The 25,320-nt window shown below is 36.8% G+C and overlaps 2 protein-coding genes across 2 annotated transcripts; both read right to left on the reverse strand.

Annotated features, from left to right (window-relative positions):
* Positions 1-796: 796 nt before the first annotated feature.
* On the reverse strand, positions 797-9,995 carry LOC141428578 (globin-like). Its single transcript, XM_074088584.1, has 4 exons — positions 9,844-9,995; positions 8,733-8,909; positions 2,295-2,520; positions 797-1,626 (listed from the first exon to the last, which is right to left on the reverse strand). The coding sequence occupies exons 1-4, from the start codon at positions 9,978-9,980 to the stop codon at positions 1,504-1,506; spliced, it is 663 nt and encodes a 220-aa protein (XP_073944685.1). The 5' UTR covers positions 9,981-9,995; the 3' UTR covers positions 797-1,503.
* A 5,036-nt stretch (positions 9,996-15,031) lies between these two features.
* Positions 15,032-24,129, reverse strand: LOC141428580 (cytoglobin-1-like). Its single transcript, XM_074088587.1, has 3 exons — positions 23,648-24,129; positions 18,691-18,916; positions 15,032-15,737 (listed from the first exon to the last, which is right to left on the reverse strand). The coding sequence occupies exons 1-3, from the start codon at positions 23,803-23,805 to the stop codon at positions 15,612-15,614; spliced, it is 510 nt and encodes a 169-aa protein (XP_073944688.1). The 5' UTR covers positions 23,806-24,129; the 3' UTR covers positions 15,032-15,611.
* Between the last annotated feature and the right edge of the window lie 1,191 nt (positions 24,130-25,320).

The following is a 25,320-nucleotide window of genomic DNA, read 5'->3' on the forward strand; positions in this document are numbered from 1 at the left end:
TATAATATTCTGAGAAATGACTATTATTCGAACTGATAATTATGCAAAGTAAATGATTATGCAAAAGTATCATTCGGCTAAAAAAATTATGTGATACCTATTATGCGAAGTGTCTTAGATAAAGGGAACTCGTCTTGTAGAGGCGCCAGCTACGATTTCATGTATGTAATAGGAGACGCAAACAAGTGAACTAAGTCACTGCGTGCTGATTAAAATAATTTGCGACATTCTGATATTGCTAGCAGGCATGGACTTACTTTGATGATTACTTACCGATTATTTTTCATTGATTTTTTTGTAAGATAACTTACATCTTAAAATGTATGTAGCGCCCGTGTGCAATTTTATTAATTTAGCGCCATTTAGGAAGCGCGCGGTCAAAATGGAATAGGTACAAAGTTGCCGCGGCCTTCGCCCCTAACACCGCTGCGCCCGTGTGCAACGCACACCCTGCAGCCGCGACGCCTAAAGACGCCTCTGTTTACATCGGTAGTCATAAATAAGTTCCCACCAATTTTATTACAGAGTAGAAAATTGATTTTAACCCAAAAATTAAACTTTTTTAAGCTTTAGGTTGTAGTGAACAATATATATCTACTGAGTCATTATTATTGTATTTATTTTTGCGGAATCATTGCGTTTTTTGTAAACATATTTGAATTTCAATGAACTGTGGCGCCACCATTATTAATACGCGTTGCAATTGGTGCAAAAAAATTTTGTTGCTTGTTGTTGTCGTGTTACGAGTCGTTTGTTTACGATCAACAACGATAAAGGGTTAAGTAAAACTAGTTAAAACAGTATTCAGCATAGGAGTATAATAATTATTTATTTATTTGTCAAATGTACAAGACAAGTATATTTTATCAGTTAATAACCTATTTTATAAAAATAGTTCTATATAAAAACACTGATAACTCATTTCTTATATTAACATGTTTCATTACGACGACATGATGTGGCAACTAGCTTGCCCATATGCAACTTACAGTAAACATACTTTATATTGTATCTATATACAGAGTATTACAAAAATACCCCTAAAACAGAAAGGGGTTTAATGGTTTCTCAAGATGGACTTTATGACTTACCTACCACCGAAAAATATCATCAAAGGCAACTCTATTTTAGTAACACTAAATAGTAAACAACATAGAAAGCCCATCTAGTCTATAATGTGTTGATACTTTGTTGATGACTCGCTTCGGTTTAGGAATATAATTATTATGTCCATTTTTAAAACGCATTTACAAATAAAATATTACAGATGATCAAAAAATGATAGTTATTCGGCCAACGCATTGGAATTGCCATGTAAGGAAACAACGCCCCGCTTGCCTTTTGCAAAACTTAAATATAATATCAAATAGATTTTATTATGTACACAACACAATTGAATAAGTAGTCACATAACTTTGGTTACGATACACTAATTTTTATATACGTCACAGCACTCACACGCACGTACGTCACTGCATAAGTCTATATTCACATCGGCTTTACCTACTTTAGATATGGGAATATGTGTTGGTACCAAAAGTCAACGGTTTTTCCCCAAGCGCAGAGAGTTGCGTCGTCTAAATTAAGTACCTCTATGAACATCTTCACTATCACGTTTTTCAGATCCTGTAATAGAAAAATAAACTGTAATATTTAAGAGGACACTACACCAATGTAATCTGGCATAAGATAATGTCCGAGTGTTCAACACGCCAGTGCCCAATATGCGACAGCCTGCTGTCACTTCCATTGCGAATGACATAAAATTAAAGGTGGCAGCTATTGGGCCAGTGACGAACACACGTACGTTTGGCTTACTGGGACTAGTAGGAAAAAAATCATATGTAAAATGTAAAATATTTAATTAACACTGATTAGTAGGTATACAGCAAAAAAACGTACAACCCAATATAATCAAATTATTTAGCGTCACGTGTCACAAGCAATAACCTATCAGCGTATAGGCAGCCAACACAAGGTTTTAAAAATAATGAAAAAAAAAACGATTTTGGATTCGTTAAATATGGTAATTCGGTTCGGGAGACGTCAGCAGGACTTACCTTACCGGTTTCACAGTAAGTGAAGGCTACTATGTTGTATCAGTATTAGTGATATTAAAGTTGGTTTTTCAATGTTGACAGTAAAAAGTTAAGTGCATGGTCACTCCAAAATAATAAGAGCGGGGAGTTTTACTTAAAATATGATTGTGAATCATCCATTATCAATTTACTGAGGGAGGGCGTTAGGGTTGGCCCTACTCACGTACCCCGAATAGCATATATTATTTAACTTACGAGAAACTGTTTTTCGGTAATCTGTCTCTTCTTGTGTGACTCTCCAATCTTTTGCATCATGGCGGCGACAACCTCAGGCTGGTTCATATTGGTCACAGCCAAGTTGATTGCATTCATCAGGTTAATCACATGTGCTTTGAACTGAATGTTGGTCGCGTATTCCTCTTCTGGCAATTTGCGGACCATTTTGAAGAACTCTTTCGTCTCTGGGTAAGCGCGGAATAGTCTGTGCATAGAAAAAAACAATTGTCAAACGACTTATGGCCCACGCCCTACCGTCCGCAACCGCTGGGTTAAGAGACATGAAATTTGGTTAGACGCGGGTTTTTTATATGCAACGATAATGAAATCAGCGATATAATTTTTAGGAATTGCCGTGACATTACAGTGAAATATTGGAATTTAAATTCAACTGCCGGATTTAATAGTTTACGCGTGCGAAGCCGTGCGTAGAATTAAATTCTAGTAATTTAATAAGTTATTGTATGTTTCTACGCATGTTATATTCCCCCAGAGTCCAATTCCTCAGTGCATTAAAGATCCATCTGGTTTCCATAGAGCACAATGCCGGTGTATAATTATATCTAGATTAGCTTTTTATCTTTATAGCTATTTCAGCGTTTCATTATGTCGTGTGTATCATCAAAACTGAATGTACATTACTGTAAAATTACGTATCAGAGCTATCAACCTGTGAGAGATTCCCTCTACGGAAATAGGATCACTTGGAAGTGTAAATATAAATCCCATTTATTTCCTATCCCGTGGGAATTGTAAAAAATCCTGAAAATGGTTTTTACCAGTTAGTATTACCTACTTGCATGCCAAATTTCAAGTGTCTTATAATTATAGTTACCGAAATAGAGCCATTTAAAAGTGAAAATGTAAATCCCATTTATTCCCTACCCCGTGGGAATTTCAAAAAATCCCTTCTTTGTGTACCTCTATGTCACTTAAGGTATATATATGTATGCCAAATTTCAAGCGTTTAGCTTCAGTGGTTTGGGCTGTGCGTTGATATATCAGTCAGTCAGTCAGTCAGTCAGGACTTTGAATTTTATATATACTATAGATGGCATCAAGAATGAGTACGAAATACGGAATCATCGTATTTTTTTAAAGAAAGGATTGCAGTAGAAGAACGATTTTCATTAGGTACTATCTATTAATCCAGAGGGATCCGATCATATCGTCTTATTCGACTTAAAAAATTATGTTTGCTTTAAAAAAAATTGTTTAAAGTTTCACCTGTCCCGGTGTCTGTGTAATCAAATCTTAAACTATAGTAAAAAAGTATAGTTTTGCAAATCCCTTTGACTTTAAATTTGGTATGGATATGAAACTTAAAATGAAAAAGCAAGCACAGTCTACAAAAAGTGCAGTTAGCCAAAAAAGGGCTTGTTTTAAGTAGGCAATAAAGGTATTCTTTTAACGAAATCTTCATAGGTATCACCGATAAATCATTGTCACTACATTCAAAGCGCGTGCTACGTCTATTTCGTATTCCACGCGTCCTCTTTTGAGCTGGGTCCATAAAACTGACAGCTAACAGTTGTAAAATTAACTGCGCCGTTAACTTGATCGTTTTAATTAATTAATACGTTATTGACGCTATATTGAATTAGTGGGTTTTGTTCAAAGAAAAATGTACACTGTGGTATATGTATGGTAAATGTACACCTACAAAAGTATCTTAAATTTACGTTAAGTATGTTAAGTTACCTCAGGTCTTAGGTATGGGGCCAGTTTGGCTGGATACCCCTTGTAAGTTTTTCAGAACTTTTTGATTGCGGTGTTTCCATAAATTGATCGACGAAAAAACCGTTGAAAGGGTACCGATTCAAATCAAAATTTGTCTCAATTGTTAGCTGAAATACTGCGGAATAATTTTACGTGATTGTTTATAACAAACCTTCTAAATATTTGAACTGATTTTAAAATTGACATTAACTTTTATTTGTTGTAAGATTTTTGTAGAACATTCCTAACAAAACGGTTGAGCTATAACATGCTCGTAGCAGTCGTAGCATGCTGGATGGTACAGCTATAGGAAGTAACGTATGAGTAGCTTATTTATAAGTACCTATTACAACGTGTTGCATTTAGGCAGTAGCAGTTTAACATGAATCTCACAAACGTCATATAGTTCTATCAAAGACATTGAAGAACTAAGCAGCCGGTACAAGACTGAGAATGGCCAAAGAACCTCGTCTCAATAAAGATCAGAATTTACTTACTGCCCATCATTACAATAATAAAAAATGGCTATTACAAGTTTAACAAACAACTTGGTAGAAGGCAATTACGATACATGGAACGACTTTGCTAAAACCACCCACAATATTAGCAATGGTATAACATTATTTCATGTAAATATACGATCATTAGTTAAGAATTTTGCACAGCTTGAATATATCATAACAACAAGTCAACACATAATACACATAATATCTATTACAGAAGCCAATATTCCAGAAACCTGTGCACAACTATTTGAACTTGCAAATTACGACATGTACACTCAGTTACGAACAAATAGGCGAGGCGGGGGCATTATAACATACGTCCACAATAGCATTCAGTTTAATAGAACATCGGTGCTGCCTACTACTTTTGAATGTATAGCGGGTGAATTGAAATGTACAGACGGAAAGAAAATAAACCTTATAACTATCTACAGACCGCCGCAAACCAATAAGACTGTATTCACACGAGAGTTATCGTACCTAATAGGAAGATACCCACCTCAAAGTACGTGCGTTGTGATAGGTGACATAAATATTGACCTAAAATCGGACTCCCCAGCTGCCACCGAATACCTAAACATGCTTTGTGAAAAGGCTTTAGAATGCGGAATTAACCAGTACACCCGGATCGAAAAGCGGGGGGAAATCATTACTAAATCGTGTATTGATCATGTGTTTGTGAGAAGTGACGGATGCGACGGACGGTACACCGCAGTTATAAACAATGCCATAGCTGACCATCTGATAACAGGTTGCGTAATAACAAACCCCGCCGCCGCTGCGCCGTACGGGAGCGGACTTGTAAACAAACTGGACAACAAGAGAGTGCAAAGTGAGCTGCGTAAGGTCGATTGGAGTGTCGCTTTAAAATACAATAACGCCAATGATATTGTTGAATTTATCGCAGAACAATTTAATAATGTGTACGATAAATCTACATACCAGGCTCATATCAAGCCAAGTAAAAGACAAAACTGTGAGTGGATTAATCCTAAAGTTAAGTACATGTGTAATAAAAAAAACGAATTGTATAAAAATTGGCTTACGGATAAAAATAATAGCTTGAAACGTTTATTGTACAATAAATATAGAAATAAAACTAACAAATATATTTTTAACACTAAAAACAACTACATTAAAAATGAAATTTGCGATAATTTTAGAAACCCGCGTAAAATATGGGAAATAGTCAATAGAATAAGTGGTAGAGTGTGCAAGTGTATTGACAGTATTATATTAAAACATTTTCAGACTAATGTCAAAGACCTGGCAAACAAATTTGCTTGTGAATTTAAAAGTAATGTTAAAAGTATCCGCACTAATTGTAATATTCCTCTGTTAGACACTCAAAATTATTGTAACACACCCTTCTCCACCATGAGATTAAAAAAAGCTAGTGATAGTACCGTGTATAGCATAATAAGTAAACTAAATAATAATAAAAGTCCCGGTGCAGATAATATTCGAGTTGCGGATCTAAAGTTTGTAATAAATGAAATAACACCAGTAATTACTCATTTAATTAACACTTGTATTTCTACTTCTAGATATCCGGAAAGACTAAAATTAGGAATAATAAGACCTATATACAAAAGAGGCTCACATGCAAACTATGATAGTTATAGACCTATTACCATATTGTCATGTATTGATAAAATAGTTGAGAGGTATTTAGGAACCGAATTAAATAAATTTCTCAAGAATAACCAAGTGATAAACGACAAACAATACGGATTTCAACAAAATAAAAATACCTCACAACTATTATCTAAATTTACGAATGAGGTGAATGGCCATCTTAATGAGAAAAAACAAGTGCTTACCCTCTTTATTGATTTTAGCAAAGCTTTTGATTGCTTGGATTATGTAACGCTTTACTCCAAGTTTGAGCAAAATGGTATACAGGGACCCCTGCTCAAGTGGTTTCAGGATTACCACGAGAACAGGCACACGATGGTAAAAATTGCAGATAAATTAAGTGACCCCTTACTAACAGAAGAAGGCACGGCCCAAGGTTCTATAGTCGGTCCCACTGAATACTTGATTTATGTCAATGACATGTGCAATATATTTAGCGGGAGCTCTGTGTACCAGTTTGCAGACGATACATGCATGATTACCGCTCACAAAGACTTAATTTGTGCGCAGGAAGCTATGCAATACAACTTCGACCAGTTGTGCAAATGGGCTCACGATGTGGGGCTAGTGATAAATGCATCTAAGACCAAAATGGTCCACATAAAATCCCCTTATAAACAAGAACAGCAAATCCCTACTATCGTGGCACACGAGCACTTATGTTTGCACAATCCGCAAAATAAAAAATGTAAATGCAGAGCTATAGAGGTTGTATCGCACCACACTTATCTTGGTCTAATTGTGGATAGTAAATTGAATTGGAAACCACACATAGACCATGTGTGCTCCAAACTACGGTCTATTACAGCTAAATTAGCAATTCTAAGGTATAAACTTCCTTATAAAATCCTGCGAACTCTTTACCTCGCTATGGCAGATTCTGTAATTGAATATGGGCTAAGCAGTTATGGTAGGACATATAAAACTCATATAGAACGAATATATAGACTTCAAATTTCATTGCTAAAGACGATGGTACCTAAACACGTGAGAGGTCGCTGCATAGATGACTACAGTAGCTTATTTAGTCACTGCAGGGTAATCAATGTGTTTAATAAACTTAATATAGCCGTGCTCACAGAGGAATGCGCTGCCATACCTACAATCGAACAAAAGACCCGTTCGCAACAACTGCGCCGCCTGCATTACTTGCCGGCTTACGACTTACCATGTAATAATAATTCCTATGGAAGGAGAACCAACTCTTACCTGGTACCTGCTATTCTAAATACCCTTCCAAAGGAATTGTTGAACGAAGTTGTAAACACGGCCAACAATCCGGTAAAATGTAAGAAAATACTCAAAAAGTATTACCTTGAGAGTGACAACAAAGTACCTACCTACTAACTACTTACAACTAACTATTTATACTTCAACTTAATTATCTTAAGCAAAAAATCTATGTACTGAACCGCTGTAACTCGCCTACTATTACATAAACCCCCAGTGGGTTTTCCAATAGTGGCATAATAAGTTCATTGTATTTATATTGTTTCGATTATATTAATAAAAAAAAAAAAAAAAAAAACCACTTAAAGAAATATTTCTAATTAATAAAAATAAAAGAGCTGCAGTTCCCCGACTATTAAGAAGTCGACTATCGAAAAAAAAATTTAGCACCTCTTCAAAAAACTTAACTTAGCCAATTGCAAGTAACCATTAGCAATCCTAGACGCATGTTTGCAGTTTCCAACACGAGGCGTCATTGGTTCCCTGTGGGTTGGACATGATCGATTCCATAATTTTCGTTTGATTGACGAAAGAATAAGTACGTGTACGATATTTTTGAAAATTTAGCTGACGGACTAATTATATTTATAGGAACTTGGTCTCATAGTAATATGAACAGTTTCAATATTGGCAATACAAACTGTTGCAGCGCTGGCTTCAGTTAGTGGTTTTTGTTCTGTTTTTTTTTTTGGTGGGTTCAGGTGCTGGTTTTAAGAAAAAAAAAACTTCGCCGTAGAACGATTATTTTAAATACACACCAAGAAACGCCTTCACCCAGGGGGTCAAAAGCGAATTGAATCACAGATTCTCATTGTACGGAGTCTTCAATTGAGCACGAATGTATTTGTATACCGATTAGAAGATGTGACACTTCGCCGGCTCAAGGATTCTTTCTATTATGGACCGAATTGTGTCCGGATGCTTGTGTTATAGAGTGTTTTATATTGTACCTGCTTTTTATTTTTGTACTCTTGATTTCTATGGCTTGAGGTATTGTTATATAGTTAATATTATAATGTATTTTTTATCATTCAGATATCAATAACGAAAAGATTCAATTTGTACTGGGTTTATTTGTATTCTTTTCTTTTGACTAAACGTGGAGAACTGTTAAATGTTACGTTGTGAGTCTAAGTTATAGAATTTTGAGCCATCTTCGTGGTCAGAAGGGGTTACACAAGATGTTTGCATCTATGCATGTACTAAATATATTTAGGCCACTGAATTATAAGTTTACCTACTTGGCTCTCTAGCCAACACGCAAACAAGTGAATTTCATTATCTTTCTTTACCTCTCTAGGCAACACTTTTACTAAAACCCTACCTTTTTAGCAGCTCGGTTCCATTGGCAAAAGAGTCAGCAAAGACGGAAGCCCAGGACTTCTGTACGGAATACACTTCCCGTCGTGTCAGCTTTGTCAGTGGATTGACAGCATCAGGGTCGCCACCCCACCAAAGGTAGCTCAGCCAACCGCCCATAGTCGCAAAGACAGACGAAGCTCTACGAAAAAAAAAACAAAAATGCTTTCCTTCTTTCCACAAAATATCGGCTAGGGTGAAAAAACATAGCGGCCTCCCAGGAGGTGTATACACCTGAGTTACGAGAACTTGATTCCGTTAATGATGTAATTGTGCAATCTAAAAAGAAATAACTAATCGATCGTACCCACTAATGTTAGTTCTTAAACATGTAATTATATAGAAGCTGTATGAAAACGTTTGTAAGAAGGAGGATTATGTTTACTCTACTCTACACACCAGTGGATTTACGTTATTAAAGGAAGGTAGATATACGATACCACGTTGGTTAGTCTAAGTCTTATTATGTTACATCTTGAATAAGACGTTCTTAATGTCTGCGCTCGTAGGATTTCTAACAAAACAAACCGTAACTATATAACTAGCCTAAGGTGCCTTAAAGCAAAGATATTACTAAATTCGAGTGTAATTTCAATTAAATTTTCTTTAACATTTGAGTGACAGTGTTTCTAAAAAATAAAAAATAAAACACATTATACGACTACTCGCAAACAGTTCGTAACAAATTTTATGTACATGATTAAGATTTACATAATAGTCTGCACATTTGCATAAATTCCGTCAATATTTCACACATAAAACTACAGCTCTGAGATTATCTATCAAGTTTAAATAGTTCTATGTATATCTAAACGGTCCATAATTAGATACGAGTATTGTTCAAATGACTATTCTAGTTGAAATGGTCATAAAATGTACAGTTCCATTGTTTCTGGTCGTTAAATAGCCACAGAAAACTAGCGATTATTACCTACAGCTTCTGAATGATAATATTTCGTTTGCCTCTTAAACATCCCAACGATTTAAAAAGTTACACAAAACATCCGAATCAAATTTAACGCGACCGCAATTAAACTTAAACTGAACACAGCGAATTCCATTTTCAAAATACTCACGTAAATTTGGAACTCCGTAAAGTTCGGGCGTGCGGTTCGCGCGCTGCGGTGAACGGCTGTGCGTGGACTGGTCCCAGCTGTTTACTACGGTGTACTATAGAGCTTATTCTTGCACTGTCATTGTCACCACATCTCATTAATGGGAGCTGAGTCAATACGCCGCAACGTGCTCGGTTATTTGCAGAAATGCAAAGATTCGTCGGGGAAAATGTCAAGCCAATAAGCTTGACATGTTAACAGAGTACGAGTATAAGTTTTCTATTTCGGTCTAATAATCAATAAAAATATCAGGATAACTACTGCGGGTGTGTATATTTATCTTTTAAATAATGTTAATTTAATAATATTCTTTACATAAATTAATAATCAACCTGGCGTTGAACGAAATTGGAAACTATATTTATATTTACTAGCAGAAAGTTTGCTCAATGAAATGTAAGATTTAAATGAATGAAATTAGGGTGCACCATGCGGGATTCGAACCCGCATGTCTTGGCTGTACTCCCCGAGTATGCTAGCAACTGCACCACATCGCCTCTAACCAACCCATTCGAAAACAATTTTTTTTTATTCGACTGTATGGCAAACGAGCAAGAGGGTCTCCTGATGCTAAGAGATCACCACCGCCCATAAACATCTGCAATACCAGGGGTAGAGGCCTTAGATGCGATACCTCAAGTGCCAAACAATAATTGTTTGCAAACGCTAATACCGGTACTATTGGTTGCCACTGTTGCCAGTATCCTAGGTTTTTGAAATTAGATACTAATCACGTCTCTCCAGACATGTATGAAAGTTACAAAAATAGTCATTAACAACTCTACTAAGAGTACCAAATTATCTGTGTAAGCATAACGAACCTTAAATTTTTAGATCCTGTTTTTATTCCCAAACCACATGATGATGTGGTTTCTCTTTGATATCGTTCCAGTGACGACGTCTCCATAAACACTTTAAACGTCATGGAATTTAATGTAATGCTTTATTCATATATATGATAAAGGCTTTCGTAGTTGTAAGATATTAAATTCCCTATAGATCCGCAGGCTCGAATACTCCAAAATGCGAAGTTAGTATCATACTCCTATTGAATACGAATTGCCAAAGCGGGATGACACGATACCAAGTTCGAATATCAAAGTTCGTAGTAATAAGATCTGCTTATTATGAACTTGACCCAGTTTGACCTAATAATAGTTCAACGTGCTATCATGTTTTACAGGCGGATCTAACTCCTTTATTAGTGAACACTTGGCTTATGTTAATTCACATTCAGTCTTTTTCAGTCACTTTAATATTTCATCCTATTTTATCGGTAATTGTGCAAATACGTTTATCACCATGCAAATACCGCGTAGCTGCTATAGGTAGGTACACGTGTGGTTTAATAGGGGGTGGTTTTGATTTCATAGGTGTTCCCTTCTTTCAAGGTGATTTTCCACCGGCGAGGCGAGACGAGAGTTGACATTTGTATGGCAAATTTTCAATTCTCTCCTAGCGCATCTTCGGTGGAAATAATAAGCATTGACAAGGATGTGCGAGACTTGAATTGAAATATTTGTTGTTGTAAAAATAAACCGTATTGCTTCCGTCATAGAGTATAAATTCAATGTGCTTTTCCACCGGAGAGGCGAGACGAGAATTGAAATTTTTGTATGGCGGCGGGCGATAGGTGTTTTATTGTTCGTTGCTGCAGCGCTACTACGAAATTCGAAAATCGAAGTTCGTATCGTACCGTCCCTCTCACTCTCGTATTAAATAATATAAGCGTCGGAGGGACGGTACGATACGAACTTCGATTTTTAACCCCCGACGCAAAAAGAGGGGTTTTATAAGTTTGACCGCTATGTGTGTCTTTCTGTGTGTCTGTCTGTGTGTCTGTCTGTGGCACCGTCGTAGCTCTTAAACGGGTGGACCGATTTGAATGCGGTTTTTTTTATTTTAATGAAGGTTTTCTAGCGATGGTTCGTAGACATGTTTTATCAAAATGGGTTCAGCCGTTTCAAGATCATCAGCTCTTTTGTTCGCTGCGGTAGGAATCTTAGACGTATAATGGGTATTTACTTTACTTTCAAACATATTTGGGACCTAAAATTTGAAACACCCATGTATGCTATATAACTATGCAAGATTATGAAATTCTCGGTCTGATGCTGCAGCCAGGATATCCAGAACACTAGTAGGTACACTCTTGATAAAACCATAGCAGATATATCGTGTTTGGATTCGATTTGATCAGTATTTGATTCAACATACAATGCAGTGGTGGCAACACGACGAGCTGATGCTGCAGCCAGGATATTCAGCACACCAGTATACTCTTGAATAAATAATAGCAGATATATCGTGTTTGATTCCTTTTGATCAGTATTGGATTCTACATACAATGCAATGGTGGCAACACGATGAGCTGATGCTGCAGCCAGGATATCCAATACACTAGTACATCGAAAACACAAACTGAGACATGGATGCACAGAAAAACCAGAAAAAAGAGACCAGCGCTGGGAATCGAAACCAGGTCCTCAGCAATCCGTGCTGCGTGCTATAACCCCTACACCACACCTACACACACCAACTAGTACACTTTAGAAAAATAATATACCAGTTTAAAAAACATGAAATAAAAAAAACTTAAATTAAAAATTTAAAAACCCCGACACAAAAAAAAGCCTGAAAAAAAAACGCCGACAAAAAACGCCGCCAAAAAAGACAACTAAAAAGTAAACCGCTAACCGCTAAGGTTAATACTTTAAAAAATACAACATATCTACTTTAGTTTACTGTTAATCGGAAATTAGCTAAATTGATTTGATCCACCCGGACGATTTGGCTTTGCAAGATAAGTAAAGACAGAATGTACATTTCGTTTTAACAGGTTGGTCACTTTTTATGAACAAGGGGTAAGACTTGAGGTACAGTCAAGTTTATAAAGTTGTGAGCAAAAATTTGATCAAAAATATCTGAACACGACTCTATTATTAACGGCGTAGAAGCGTGTTCAGATATTTTTGATCAAATTTTTGCTCACAAGTTTATGAACTCGACTGTACTTTAGATACTGTTGCACTGTGTACTCGTAGGATTGACAATGTTTGCGAAATTTATTTCATGTAACAATAGGCTATTGTCTTCAAAGCGATAAAATTAATATTTACTTTTGAAGTAAACACTACAATATATAGGCCTCCCCCACACAAATATGTTATAAGAAAAGTTTTGTTTGTATGGCGAGGGCAAATATCAAATTGACATATTATTTGCTTTTATTAGCAATAGCCTTACTTTAATCTCAGATTTTTCAGAAGCGAAAACGATTAACCAGGCGTCCAAGATACCTTGTTTGAAGTCTGATCGATATGTTCTGTAAGTATTGTATCAAATATGTTCCTGTTAATAAAAATATTTGTATTGTATTGTTATTGTATTTAATTTACCAACCGAAAATTGTATACTTGAGTAACGCCAATATTTAGTGGCGTCTGGTGCTGCAATGTTCGTCGCTACTACTAACGACTCCTTCGTTCCAAATTAGTTTATTAGTAAAAGTATAAGAAATTATGTACCATTTTTATTTTTATTATGTACGTTAATACGCTTGCTTAACGAAATCTAAGATTTTTTTTAAAGTGAAATGATTTCACCATCCGACTACACGAAAGTCTTTTGGTTCTGATTTTTTTAAATATTATTCGCTTAAAATATCTTTACAGATAGCATTTTTAGACTAACTTTTGATGTAGTTATACCCGGGTCTTCAAAAGAGGTTTGAATGATTATGTTAAAATAACTATGGTACCTTCTTACCTAATAGAGCCCATAAAAAAAAAGAAAAAGCGTAATGGACAAATAATAAAAGGCACTCTGATAAAAGGTCACAAACTAGTATGTGTAAATTTTTTTCGGGTACCTATCATTATTTTTATGCTAGCTTGTTATTATGTTTCTTAGGTTATCCTTGAAAAAATATGTAATGATTTATTGTTAAATTAAAATTAATCACTTCTATAATATTATAGACAGTTTCCTCTTGATATCTAGGAAGGAAACGGCAAGAATTTGCTCTGAGGAAATCCCCATGTGATAATTAGCTCGAAGCATCTCAAAGGCAAAAGGGTAGGGTTAATTGGGTTCAGCGAAATTGGGTGCCTGGTGTTCAGTTCACCGCAACGGATGTAATAGTATGCTCTTTTGACCTAAGAGGCTAGCACGCGTACTATTTTATTTGAATACATAATTTCAGATTGGTTTTTGGAATCTTTTTATATTTTTTATTTCAATTCCAAATTTTTGTGACTTTTACGGGATAAAAAATACAAAAATATTCCAAAAACCAATCTTAATTTGATTGCTCTCTTATCCGGGTGAGCGGTTAGTTCCAATGGAATGCTGAAAGTTTCTCGATGAGGGCTACAGCATAGATCTAGCGACATCTATGCTCGCTCTAGTCGCTGCTTAAGTGACTAAATAAGTAAGAAACAAACAGGCTGAGATATGTGGTGCACAGGAGAAATTCGTGTCTGTACCGTTGTCCAGCGGTGGTGTAGCGGTATAGCACGCGGCACGGAATGCCGAGGACCTGGGTAAGATTCCCAGCGCTGGTCTTATTTTTCTGGTTTTTCTGTGCATCTATATTTCAGTTCGTATTTTCGATACATAATTTCAGTTTAATTTCAAGGTTACTTTGACGGAAACCAGTGTAAGTAAATCTTTTTCGGCACTTTGGCGATCGTATCGTGTGGTTAAAGAACGTGACTATGAAGCTTGATGACCAGGGTTCGATATTTGTATGAATACTTAGTGAGTATGAATGTTTATTCTCGGGTCTTAGACGTTAAATATGTATTTAAGTATGTTTTTATCTATTTAAACACGTTTATCCCGTTGCCTAGTACCAATAGTACAAGCGTGCTTAGTTTGGGACTAGGTCAATTGGTGGCAAGTGTCCTGTGATATTTATTTATTTATATTTTAAATTTAAAAATTCCGCTCAAAATTCTATGCATGAGCGTTCAATTAAATTAAGCCAAATGTCTGAAATATTCTGTATACATTTTAAATTAGTATGCTTCTTACTGCTAGGGAAAAGTATCTCTTAGAGGGGGTAAGTAAAGTGAAATTCAACAAAGTGTATTAAAATTTATTTAATTATGTCTAAGTATATAAAACTATTTACTATTATATCTAATCACAGCAGTTTATGTTACTTTTAACCTAAATCTTTTACTATCCCGAGAGGCATGTAACGTATCCTACCTTAAGTCCATCTACAGTAGGCTGTTAATGAACTACTGGCTGAGGTAAGCCTCAGTCAACTTTAGGGACGCTGCTCTACGTTAGAGAGTAATAGAGTTAGAGACGTATATACGTTAGAGAGAGAAGTAAACGGCGTTGACTCTAACGTATACTCGGGCGCATGACGAATTTAACTTAACATTATAGGTATGGTAACAGTATAGGTTGCCTGGAAGAGATCGCTCTTAAGCGATAAGGCCGCCTATTGCTTACCTTGTAATTTTCTCTCTGTGTGTTTGTTTTCTGTATCGTTTACTATTTCTGGTGTACAATAAAGAGTTTGTATTGTATTGTATTTGTATGGGCATATTGGGCATTTTTATGGTACTAGGCCAAGCACACTATGTCTTCAACATAAAGCATCCATCTCTTTTAAACGCTAACTAGGTAGAAAAGGATACACGCTTTATTTTTATTGCTTGCTTGGTTCAAATCGCGTGTGCTAGGATTATTGGTCTTTAGTACCTAATGCCTTAAAATATTTTGAGTTTCGCGAATATATGTTCAAACAGGAAGTCAAGACACTTGTCCCATGAATTTATGACGTCTGCACTGAGTTTCAGGTCCTGTAACATACCGACTAATACTACTTTTGTTACCTGTAACAAAAAAATGCAAATTATTCACCGCAGCAGCTTACCCTGAAAAAACAGTATCAAAAGAATTTGTTGCTTGTATAACTTGAGTGACTACAAAACTAAGGCCTATTAGTAGCTTAAAGTCGGGTGATGTCATACAAAATCAGTTTTGCAATATTAGCATATCGAAATACAAACTGAAATATAGATGCACAGAAAAACCAAGAACCAAAAATAAGACCAGCGCTGGGAATCGAACCCAGGTCCTCGGCATTCCGTGCCGTGTGCTATACCGCTACACCACCGCTGGACAACGATACAGACACGATTTTCTCCTATGCACCTCATATCTCACCTTGCGTTGTTTCTTATTTAGCCACTTAAGCAGCGACACTAGCGACATCTATGCCGCAGCCCTCATAGAGAAACTTTTCGGCACTCCATCGGAACTAACCGCTCACCCGGACAAGAGATATCGTTATTAAGCAATCAAATTAAGATTGTTTTTTTGGATTTTTTTTGTATTTTTATTTCAATTCCAAATTTTTTGTTACTTTTACGGTCATCCCGTAAAACCTATATCAAAAATACAAACTGAAATATAGATGCACAGAAAAACCAGAAAAATAAGAAACTCTCTCTCTCTCTCTCTCTGATAGGTCTCTGAGAAGATTCCAAAAAACCAATCTTAATATCAGCAGTTTTGGTTCTTAATTAGTCAATTTTGGCTAAACATCAAATAGCCAAGCTAGTTCAGCTATCCTTTTTTTTCAGTGTACATTTCACAATGATTGATGTATTTACCGATACATGTATCACTTATTAGGTAGGTATAATTCAACAAATTAAATCTAAAACTAATATAGAACCTTTCACAATTAAAGTTATATTTATATCGTGGAATCAGGCAAAGGCATTCATTATTAAATTAAATTCACAAAAAATACAAAAGTAACACAAAGATTAATATGGCCTCTCAAGCAAAGGATCGTGGGAACAAAACCGGCTACGCACCACGTGAGTTTTTCGAAATTTATGTGCAAAATTTATTTGAAATTTACCGCAAGCTTCACGGTGAAGTAAAACATCGTGAGGAAACCTCTGCAAACCTGCGAAGCAATTCAATGGTGTGTCTAAGGTTCCCAATCTGCACTGGGCCCGCGTGGGAACAACGGCCCGAGCCCTCTCATTCTGATAGGAGGCCTGTGCCCAGCAGTAGGACGTATATAGGCCGAGATGAATCAAATATACTAAATATTGAAATAATTAATAACATAAGTAGATACAATAAATTATAACATGAAAGAGCAAACGTTGCGATAAGTAACAATTCAAATAGTTAATGTTATATTCACCGCGATTTCGATTTAATCTGAGATGGGAAGAACCTAAATACCTACCTAAGCCGTCAAATGCAAACGGCTAGGTACTGGTTGAAAACCGATGTTAGTCTATCGTGGAGTACAATAAAAGTCGAAGTATTTTTAAAGGTAAAACAACCCAAAAAAAGAGTCCTTGACAGCCAAACATAGGAGGACTACCCTCTTGGCGCTCCGAAAATAGAAATGAGCCGTGTTTATTTATACTACGCAATCAGAGTCTCAATATTATTTATTTTTTACTGACGTTAGCCGATCCAAGTTTATGCAAGTCATTTTATTAAGTTACTAACTACGTAATTGGTGGAAAAACTTGTATCACAGAATAGATAGTTTACTTGCACAATGTTTTAAAATTTATAACAATGTAGTTACATACATTCTTCGTTTATAAAAAAAGGAAGAATTATGAATTTCACTCTAGGACCAACATACAACGAAGTGCAAAATTCGAACTGCGTATCTTGCCGTCCCGCTGACGCTAATATTATTTGATACGAGAGTGAGAGGGACGGTACGATACGAACTTCGAATTCCGTAGTAGCTCCCCTGAACCCCAGACTATATAAGTACCACTACTGGGCTTATATCCTTACAGAATTAGATGGCTTAGGCTGTAGTTCTCACGGGCGTCCAGTGCTGATTGGAAGCTTCACACATACCATTGAATTGCTTCGCAGGTTTACCCAGGTTTTCTCGCGATGTTTTCCTCCACTGTACAGCGCGTGGTTTTCAAGTAATTTCAAAAACGAAATTTGAAAAAATCAGAGGTGAGAGCCCGGATTCAAACCCACGATCCTCTGCTTGAGAGGCGATAGGTCAAACCATTAAGTTATCACAGCTTATTGTGTGTTTAAGATGTCAGGATAAAAGAGAATACTGTAATTGACCACTTGTAAACAGGAACACTCAAATTGGTAAAAATATTACATTGTTGAACTCTATACGGAAGCTTCCATGGCTATCATACACTCTAGTTACAGAACTACCAGATACTGCTTGAATTCAGTGCCGGTTTTAGCACTTCCAGCGCCCTGGGCGAGATTTCCACGGAGCCCCAAACTCTTGGAAAATTTCTAGAAAGTATAAGTATAGGCTTCAGGCACCCCTTTAAGTCTGGCGCGGGCGCCCTGGGCGGTCACCCCACCGCGCCTTACCCTAACGCCGCTACTGCTTGAATTGACAACGAAATTGACATAACTGTGCTCAGTTGAACTTATTTATGATCAGCATCTTTTGTTTCCATGTCACTTGCTCTTGTTTTTCTATTCCGTGGATCCACTCAGATGGCAAGAAGGCCTAGTGGTTAGAGAACCTGACTACGAAGCTTGAGGTCCCGGGTTCGATTCGGTATTTGTGTGAAAAATACGAATGTTTGTTCTCGGGTATTGGGTGTTTAATATGTATTTAAGTATGTATCTATTATATCTATATAATTATATTTATCCGTTGCTTAGTACCCATAACACAAGCTTTGCTAAGCTTACTTTGGGAATAGGTCAATTGGTGTGAATTATCCCGTGATATTTATTTATTTCTTTCATTATTAATCTACTTGTCATTTTGACATTCCGAAAAGCATCGGCAATACTCACATTGAAATGCTTCCTTTCCACTTGCCTCCTGCCGTGTGATTCTCCTAGCTTATTCATCATGACGATCACCAACTCTGGCTGCTTCAGATGCGTCACTGCTTGGTTGATGGAAGCCATCAGGTTAATGGCATGTGCCCTGAACAAATAGCTGGCTGAAAACTCCTCTTCTGACATGATCCTGAAACTTTTGAAGAAGGTCTTCGTTTCGGGGTCAGCTCGAAATAATCTGGAAAAATAAATTGAATATGCGCAGGTTCGTACAATACTGGTGATTGCTCGAGGATGTAGTGAATATTTAAGCCTTTCCCATCTTATTTTCTCGGAAATGTTCGTATTTGCCATGCTACTTCAGTTAGCCCCCAGTACCCGTCAAGACAACGTAGGTAAAGGTCATATTTTATCAAGACATAAAATAATCGATATAGTGTGATTAACACCTAAGTTAGGATTTTATTAGATTTTTGTTTACACTACATTCTCTATATAAATAATTTGATCGTGGGGCTTATATCATCTCAGCGTGATTTAGGTACGTCAACATCACAAATAAGTGATAACTTTTGTACCTTGTCACTTTAACGTCATGTATGAAAGGCAATACGAAATTGTGTAACGACTGAAAGCGACAAGGTACAAAAGTGATCACTTATTATGACGTGTGACTTTGAACGTGAGACACTCTCTGTGTTATTTGTCAATAATAAATAAAGTATCCTATTTACTTAATACAAAAATGTCACTTATTAATACGATAATTCATAGACACACCCGCAGCATTCGGAAGTAGTCGTGTGTTCCGAATTTTCACGATGGGAACGGATTACCTATTCATTTCATTACATTAGTAGCTATTTGTTCCATAGAATAGAATCAATACATTTTGCATGACTTGGAGCTTTATCAGTCACACTAGTATGAAACAAATGGGCGCGATTGTGCAACTCGTGGAGGTGTGACAGTGTGACGACTCACACATTTGTTGTTACGGAACGTGACGTCATTGCTATAAGCCTATAAGGAAAAGCTGCGCCAAGCCCGCGCACAGTTTGATCAAGTCTTTACTTCTATGTTTTTACCAACTTTACTCTTGTTAAGAAGGCCTTACCTTTGGGCTTGCAAAGCCTTAGTCATCCCTCAGAATTTTGTAAGAACGAGAGATCATCTGTTCGATGAAACCTATCATACAGTTCTATGTTATATCATCATCATTATCATATCATACGTAGGACGTCCACTGCCGGACACAGGCCTCTCCCATAGACCTCCAGTTGCTTCAGTTGTGAACCTGCACCTTTTACCAGGACATCCGTTCATCTCATTAGTGGACGTCCTACGCTGCGCTTGCTGATCCGCGATCTCCATTCGAGAACTTTTCGGCCCCAGCCCCAACCCAAAGGCCATCTGTTCTCCTTGCTATATGGCCCGCCCATTCCCACTTCAACGAGCTAATTTGCTTGGCTATATCGATGACCTTCGTTCAATAGAACATAATAATGTCGCTAATGAATGTAATATTTATATCTTATAAAACGACTATTTTACATAGTAACTAATGGGGCTTTACGCAATGACTAAAGTCAATATTTATTGGCTACGTGCCCAGGCGCATGATTCGATGATGTTGCAGAATGTACGCGTCCCGTGACATACCTTTCCTCAGTTTTAAACTTTGCTCTCGCTAATTAATATTGCATAAGCTGAGAAATATTTCTTAATGCATTTGCTTGCTCATTTGTTTTGATTTGAATGGAAGTAATAAATGTTATTTACAAAGCTACTTTATATTTGAGTAGGTAGGTATATTGCATCACTAATATGAAAATAAAATAACATTAAGTACCCGTTTTTTTATTGGCATTAGATCGAGCTGAAAATTTCGTTACTAAATTTTTAATTCCATTTACTTAATAAGTAGCAGAGTTTTTAGCGCACTTATTGCCTCATTTTAATACCTTGCTGATCATTATATACTATAGTAAAGCTTTAGTCTTGGAACTCACATGTAAGATTGAAATGTTTTTAATATTTGTTGTTTTAGCGGCAACAGAAATACATAATCTATGAAAATTTCAACTGTCTAGCTATCACGGTTCATGAGATACAGCAGCCTGGTGACAGACGGACAGACAGACAGACGGACGGACGAACGGCGGAGTATTAGTAATAGGGTCCCGTTTTTACTCTTTGGGTACGGAACCCTAAAATGCCGATCCAAGAAAGTAAGAAGTCAGCATATAATGGCGCCATGTAAGTATTTGAAATTAAACTTATACGAAGATAGTTCTAAGAAAATCTTAAAATACATCTTGTGTTACGTCTGTTGTGCACATGATTCCTTTTAAAGAAATATGAGATGCTCCACACATGATTGTTACGAAATTTTGGAGGGCAGCCAATACAACTTTTGTTGTTTTCTTAAATTCTGGAATCAAAATGGACACAAAACGTACGCGAAAGCCGTAAACTTCCTAAGAACTTGTGCGCATACTCAGACTTGTTTGAATAACGTAGCATAATTATTGAGTGTTCGCTGTTAAGATAATTATATCCAGGTTATAAACCGCTCTTTTCGACTACCTAACTACGATTTTTATAGAGATCGCATTGTTTTCTTGGATGGTCTTTAGGAATCTCTACTAATATGCTGACGAGCGCGTTAAAAATATAATGAAAAATATAATGTGAATGTGATGGCAGCCCGAAAGACTGAAATGCGACTGTTTCTGTGTCAATATCAGCGATTGTCAACTGTCTCAAGGAAAGATTTATAGGAACTAGTGGCGTGTAGAGCGAATATTTTCGTTAGACAACTCTGAGAGTACCTACCTAGGTTGCTAAGGGAAGCGTGAGCGCGAATTCGAACCCATCTTTGGAAATAATAAATCGCAGTTAGCGTAGGTACCGTCACCTGCATCAATATCTGCCACAGCGAAGTGTGCAAAAACATCTGACACGTCCTACCGACCCTAATTTTTTTTTAACAAAAAATGGAACCGACTTCAAAAACCTTGAAAGTAAATTTCTACTAGTTTGAAGTTGGTGTCTCAGCACGAGCCAGCAGGTGTCGTCTACCTCACCTACATACTATTGGGCTTCAATCACTCCTGCTGGCTCATGCTGAGGCACCGACTTCAAACTAGTAGAAAATGATTTTCAAGGTTTTTGAATACTTTCTTCCATTTTTTGTAAATATGCATTTTCCATAGTTTTTAGTGATTTGTAGCCAAAGTGCATCTCACAACGATTCCACGGATTAGTTATATTATTTTATAACAGAGTACTGGTAGGTACCCACGGTCTTCTTCATCAGGCCCAGTTCACCAAATGATACTTTTTGAATGTAAATACTTGATGGTGTTAATAATGAAAAAATGGCTATAGGTGTGCTTATAAAATATGAGGGTTGCCCTCGATTTCTCTAAGATCCCATCACCAGATCCTGACTTGGTGACAATGGGACTACCTCGGAAGTATGTCCATTAGAACAAAAAAAGAATTTTGAAATTCGGCCCACAATAATTGGCGGATTTATCGTGTAACATAACAATCGGCTAAGAGCGTGTCGGACACGCCCGAAATAGGCTTCCGTTGCCATTACGAAAAAATTAAGTAATATTTTTCTGAGGATTTTTCTGACGATTCCAAGTTTAGGTATATTTTATACCTTAGGCTGCTATTTAGGTACTCTTAAACTACAATTATTCTCAAAAAAACTTAACCGTTATAGTTTTCCTTGTAAGTTTGATATACTTACTACCATCATGATTTTTTTCAAAATTTTCCACCTACCGGTTTAGATTTTAGAGGGGGGGGGAACGCTCGATTTATATGAAAATTTGCACTTTAAAGTTTTTTTTTTTTTTGGTATAGGGGGCAAACGAGCAGGCGGATCGCCTGATGGTAAGCGATTACCGTCGCCCATGGACACCTGCAACACCAGAAGAGTCACAAGTGCAAGTTGAATATTTTGCAAACGTATCACTGAATCGAAAAATCGTTCTAGCAATCCCCTAATGGTTTTAAAAGACCTATCCAACGATACCCCACACTACAAGATTGGATGAAAAAAAAAAAACCATTTTACGTCATGTCATGGGAGGTACTAAAAAAAAAAAAAAAATTATTTTTTATTGTACCATTTTGTCGGCATAGTTACATATATATTCGTGCAAAATTACAGCTTTCTAGCATTCATAGTCCCTGAGCAAAGCCGCGGAGGGACAGACAGACATGGCGAAACTATAAGGGTTCCGTTTTTGCCATTTTGGCTACGGAACCCTAAAAACATACAGACGAATTGAAAACCTCCTTTTTTGAAGTCGGTTGAAAAATAGAGTCGTATCAGACATTTATGCACGTTTTGTTGTGGCAGATATTGGTGCTGGTATACAACTTTTGCTATACTTAATGGGGAATGGAAGAAAATTTTAGAAACGCTTGAAACTTGAAGCTCAGTTCAGTTTCTATGGGCGTGTACATGAAAAACAGGGTCGGTATTTCCATGTCAGTATTATTCGGCCCGGTAAAGAGCGATCGAGTCAAAGACACATAAATTCTTTTTTAATGTTTTTTATCCTAGACTATGGAACAACTTGGGAACAACCCGTAACCGACCGGACTGAAAAAATAATTGATGCTACTTAAAAATCTGATATTTTTTTCTGTTAATTGGAAAGGTTATTCCTATTGATATAAAAAGTTTCATGCGTTTCTAAAATTTTCATCCATTTCCCATTGTAGTCACTGATTTATATCACTGATATGTACTGCTGGCACTACACATAGAAAGATTGTTTTTTGGAATCTTTTTGTATTTTTTATTTCAATTCCAAATTTTTACTGGGTTCGATTCCCAGTGATGGTCTTATTTTTCTGGTTTTTCTGTGCATCTATATTTCAGTTTGAATTTTCACTACACAAAGACATAAGAAGATGGAATATTAAAGAATTTTCTAACCTTTTGAACAATTCTAGTCCATGTTTAGAAGCATCCGCATGTATCAGGGCCCAGGAAGTCTGGACGGCGTATACGTCACGAAGGGTCAGACCTGATGTCTCGTTCATTTTGTCAGGATCACCTCCCCACCATAGATTACGGATAAAACCCACCACCATTTTAATACACGTTGGCTATTGTCAACACAAATGCATTTGTAATCTCTTTACACCGATACTTCTGTACGTTCTTGCCACTGTCTGTTCAATATTGACTGCTAATATCTTATCTCATCCGGATAAGAATAACGGGCGTTATTGGCATTGAATCGGATATATCTTTTTGCGTTTTTAATTGTGACCAACGTTATCTTAAGATATTACGTACTCTGTTAATATTTTGCGAAAAGTATTGGCTCGTGTAGCTTTAGCAAAGGTATACTTGAATTTAAGCGTGTTTACGGTAAATTGAATATTTATATTACGTTTATTGAAAGGTGGAAATTCCTGTAAGCCATGAATGTCATTCATGGTACACCTTTCAATATGACTGTATTGTTACTGTAGGTAGTTACCTATTGTCATCTTTATAAATGTGTTTCTTGATAACAATCGTAGTCTCCTACTAATATTATGGATGCGAAGGGATATGAGTGTGTGTTTGTTATTCCTTTGCGCTAAAACGACGATCGGATAGCCAAGTTAGAGAACCTGTAGGTAGTCTGGTTCGTTATGAAGTTTGAGGTTCCGGGTTCGATCCTCCCGATTGGTGCAGATATTTTTATTAATAAATAATAATGTTTGTTCTCGAGTCTTTGACGTTTATTACGCATTTTTCTATATGAGTATGTCTACTCATTGAGTAGTAGGTAATCAACTAATCACCCATAGTACAAACTTTGTTTAGTTTGGAACTAAGTCGACTGGTGTCAATTGTCTCATTATATTTTTAACCCCCGACCCAAAAAGAGGGGTGTTATAAGCTTGACCGCTATGTGTGTCTGTCTGTATGTCTGAGTGTCTGTCTGTGGCGGATTTGAATGCGGTTTTTTTATTTGAAACCAGGTTTTCTAGCGATGGTCCTTAGATGTTTCATCAAAATCGGTTTAGCCGTTTTAGAGATATTTAACTTCGAAGGTGACAAAAATCGGGGGTTACCTTCTTCTTCTTCTTCTTAGCCATTTTCTACCATTTTGGTGTAGGCCTCCTTCAGCTTTCTCCATTTCTCTCTGTTCTGTGCTACCTGCATCCAGTTTGACCCGGCTATTCTCGTGTCATCTTTCCATCTCATCCGCGGACGTCCTCTCGGGCGTGTCGCGCCCCAGGGTCTCCACTCCAAGGTCTTTCTTAGATTTAAGGTTGTGGGTAGGTTAAGGTTTTTTGGATTTAATAAATAAAACTTGAGGGTAGCGTTAAAGCCCGAGCTGTTCTGTTGGTCAGTCACCGCTGTCACGCGATACGAACCGCGCGTGCGCTAACGCTGCCACCACTCGATTTCACAAATTTTTGTGTTTAAATTGTTACCCCAGTGCCCAGTGAGTTCTTTACAATAGTAATGATACGTAAACGTATAAAAATATAAATTGAAGTTTTGTGAAACTACGGGACCGATTACGAACACCCATTTTGCACTGTAGGTATAGTCTGTCAAAAAAGAGAAGAAATTAAAAAGTGGCAACACTGTAGTGTCCTTCC

This window comes from Choristoneura fumiferana, chromosome 6 (genome assembly GCF_025370935.1).
Source record: "Choristoneura fumiferana chromosome 6, NRCan_CFum_1, whole genome shotgun sequence".
NCBI classification, from domain to species: domain Eukaryota; kingdom Metazoa; phylum Arthropoda; class Insecta; order Lepidoptera; family Tortricidae; genus Choristoneura; species Choristoneura fumiferana.

What these genes read in the sequence shown, in the direction of transcription:
- LOC141428578 (XM_074088584.1), bottom strand. Translation starts at nt 9,980, where the DNA reads ATGAGATGTGGTGACAATGACAGTGCAAGAATAAGCTCTATAGTACAC. An exon ending in GGAACCGAGCTGCTAAAAAG is followed by an intron (nt 2,521 to 8,732) that starts GTAGGGTTTTAG and finishes TTCTATGCACAG; the next exon opens with ACTATTCCGCGCTTACCCAG. An exon ending in TTACCGAAAAACAGTTTCTC is followed by an intron (nt 1,627 to 2,294) that starts GTAAGTTAAATA and finishes TTTCTATTACAG; the next exon opens with GATCTGAAAAACGTGATAGT.
- LOC141428580 (XM_074088587.1), bottom strand. Translation starts at nt 23,805, where the DNA reads ATGGTGGTGGGTTTTATCCGTAATCTATGGTGGGGAGGTGATCCTGAC. An exon ending in GGACTAGAATTGTTCAAAAG is followed by an intron (nt 18,917 to 23,647) that starts GTTAGAAAATTC and finishes TTATTTTTCCAG; the next exon opens with ATTATTTCGAGCTGACCCCG. An exon ending in TGGAAAGGAAGCATTTCAAT is followed by an intron (nt 15,738 to 18,690) that starts GTGAGTATTGCC and finishes TTTTTGTTACAG; the next exon opens with GTAACAAAAGTAGTATTAGT.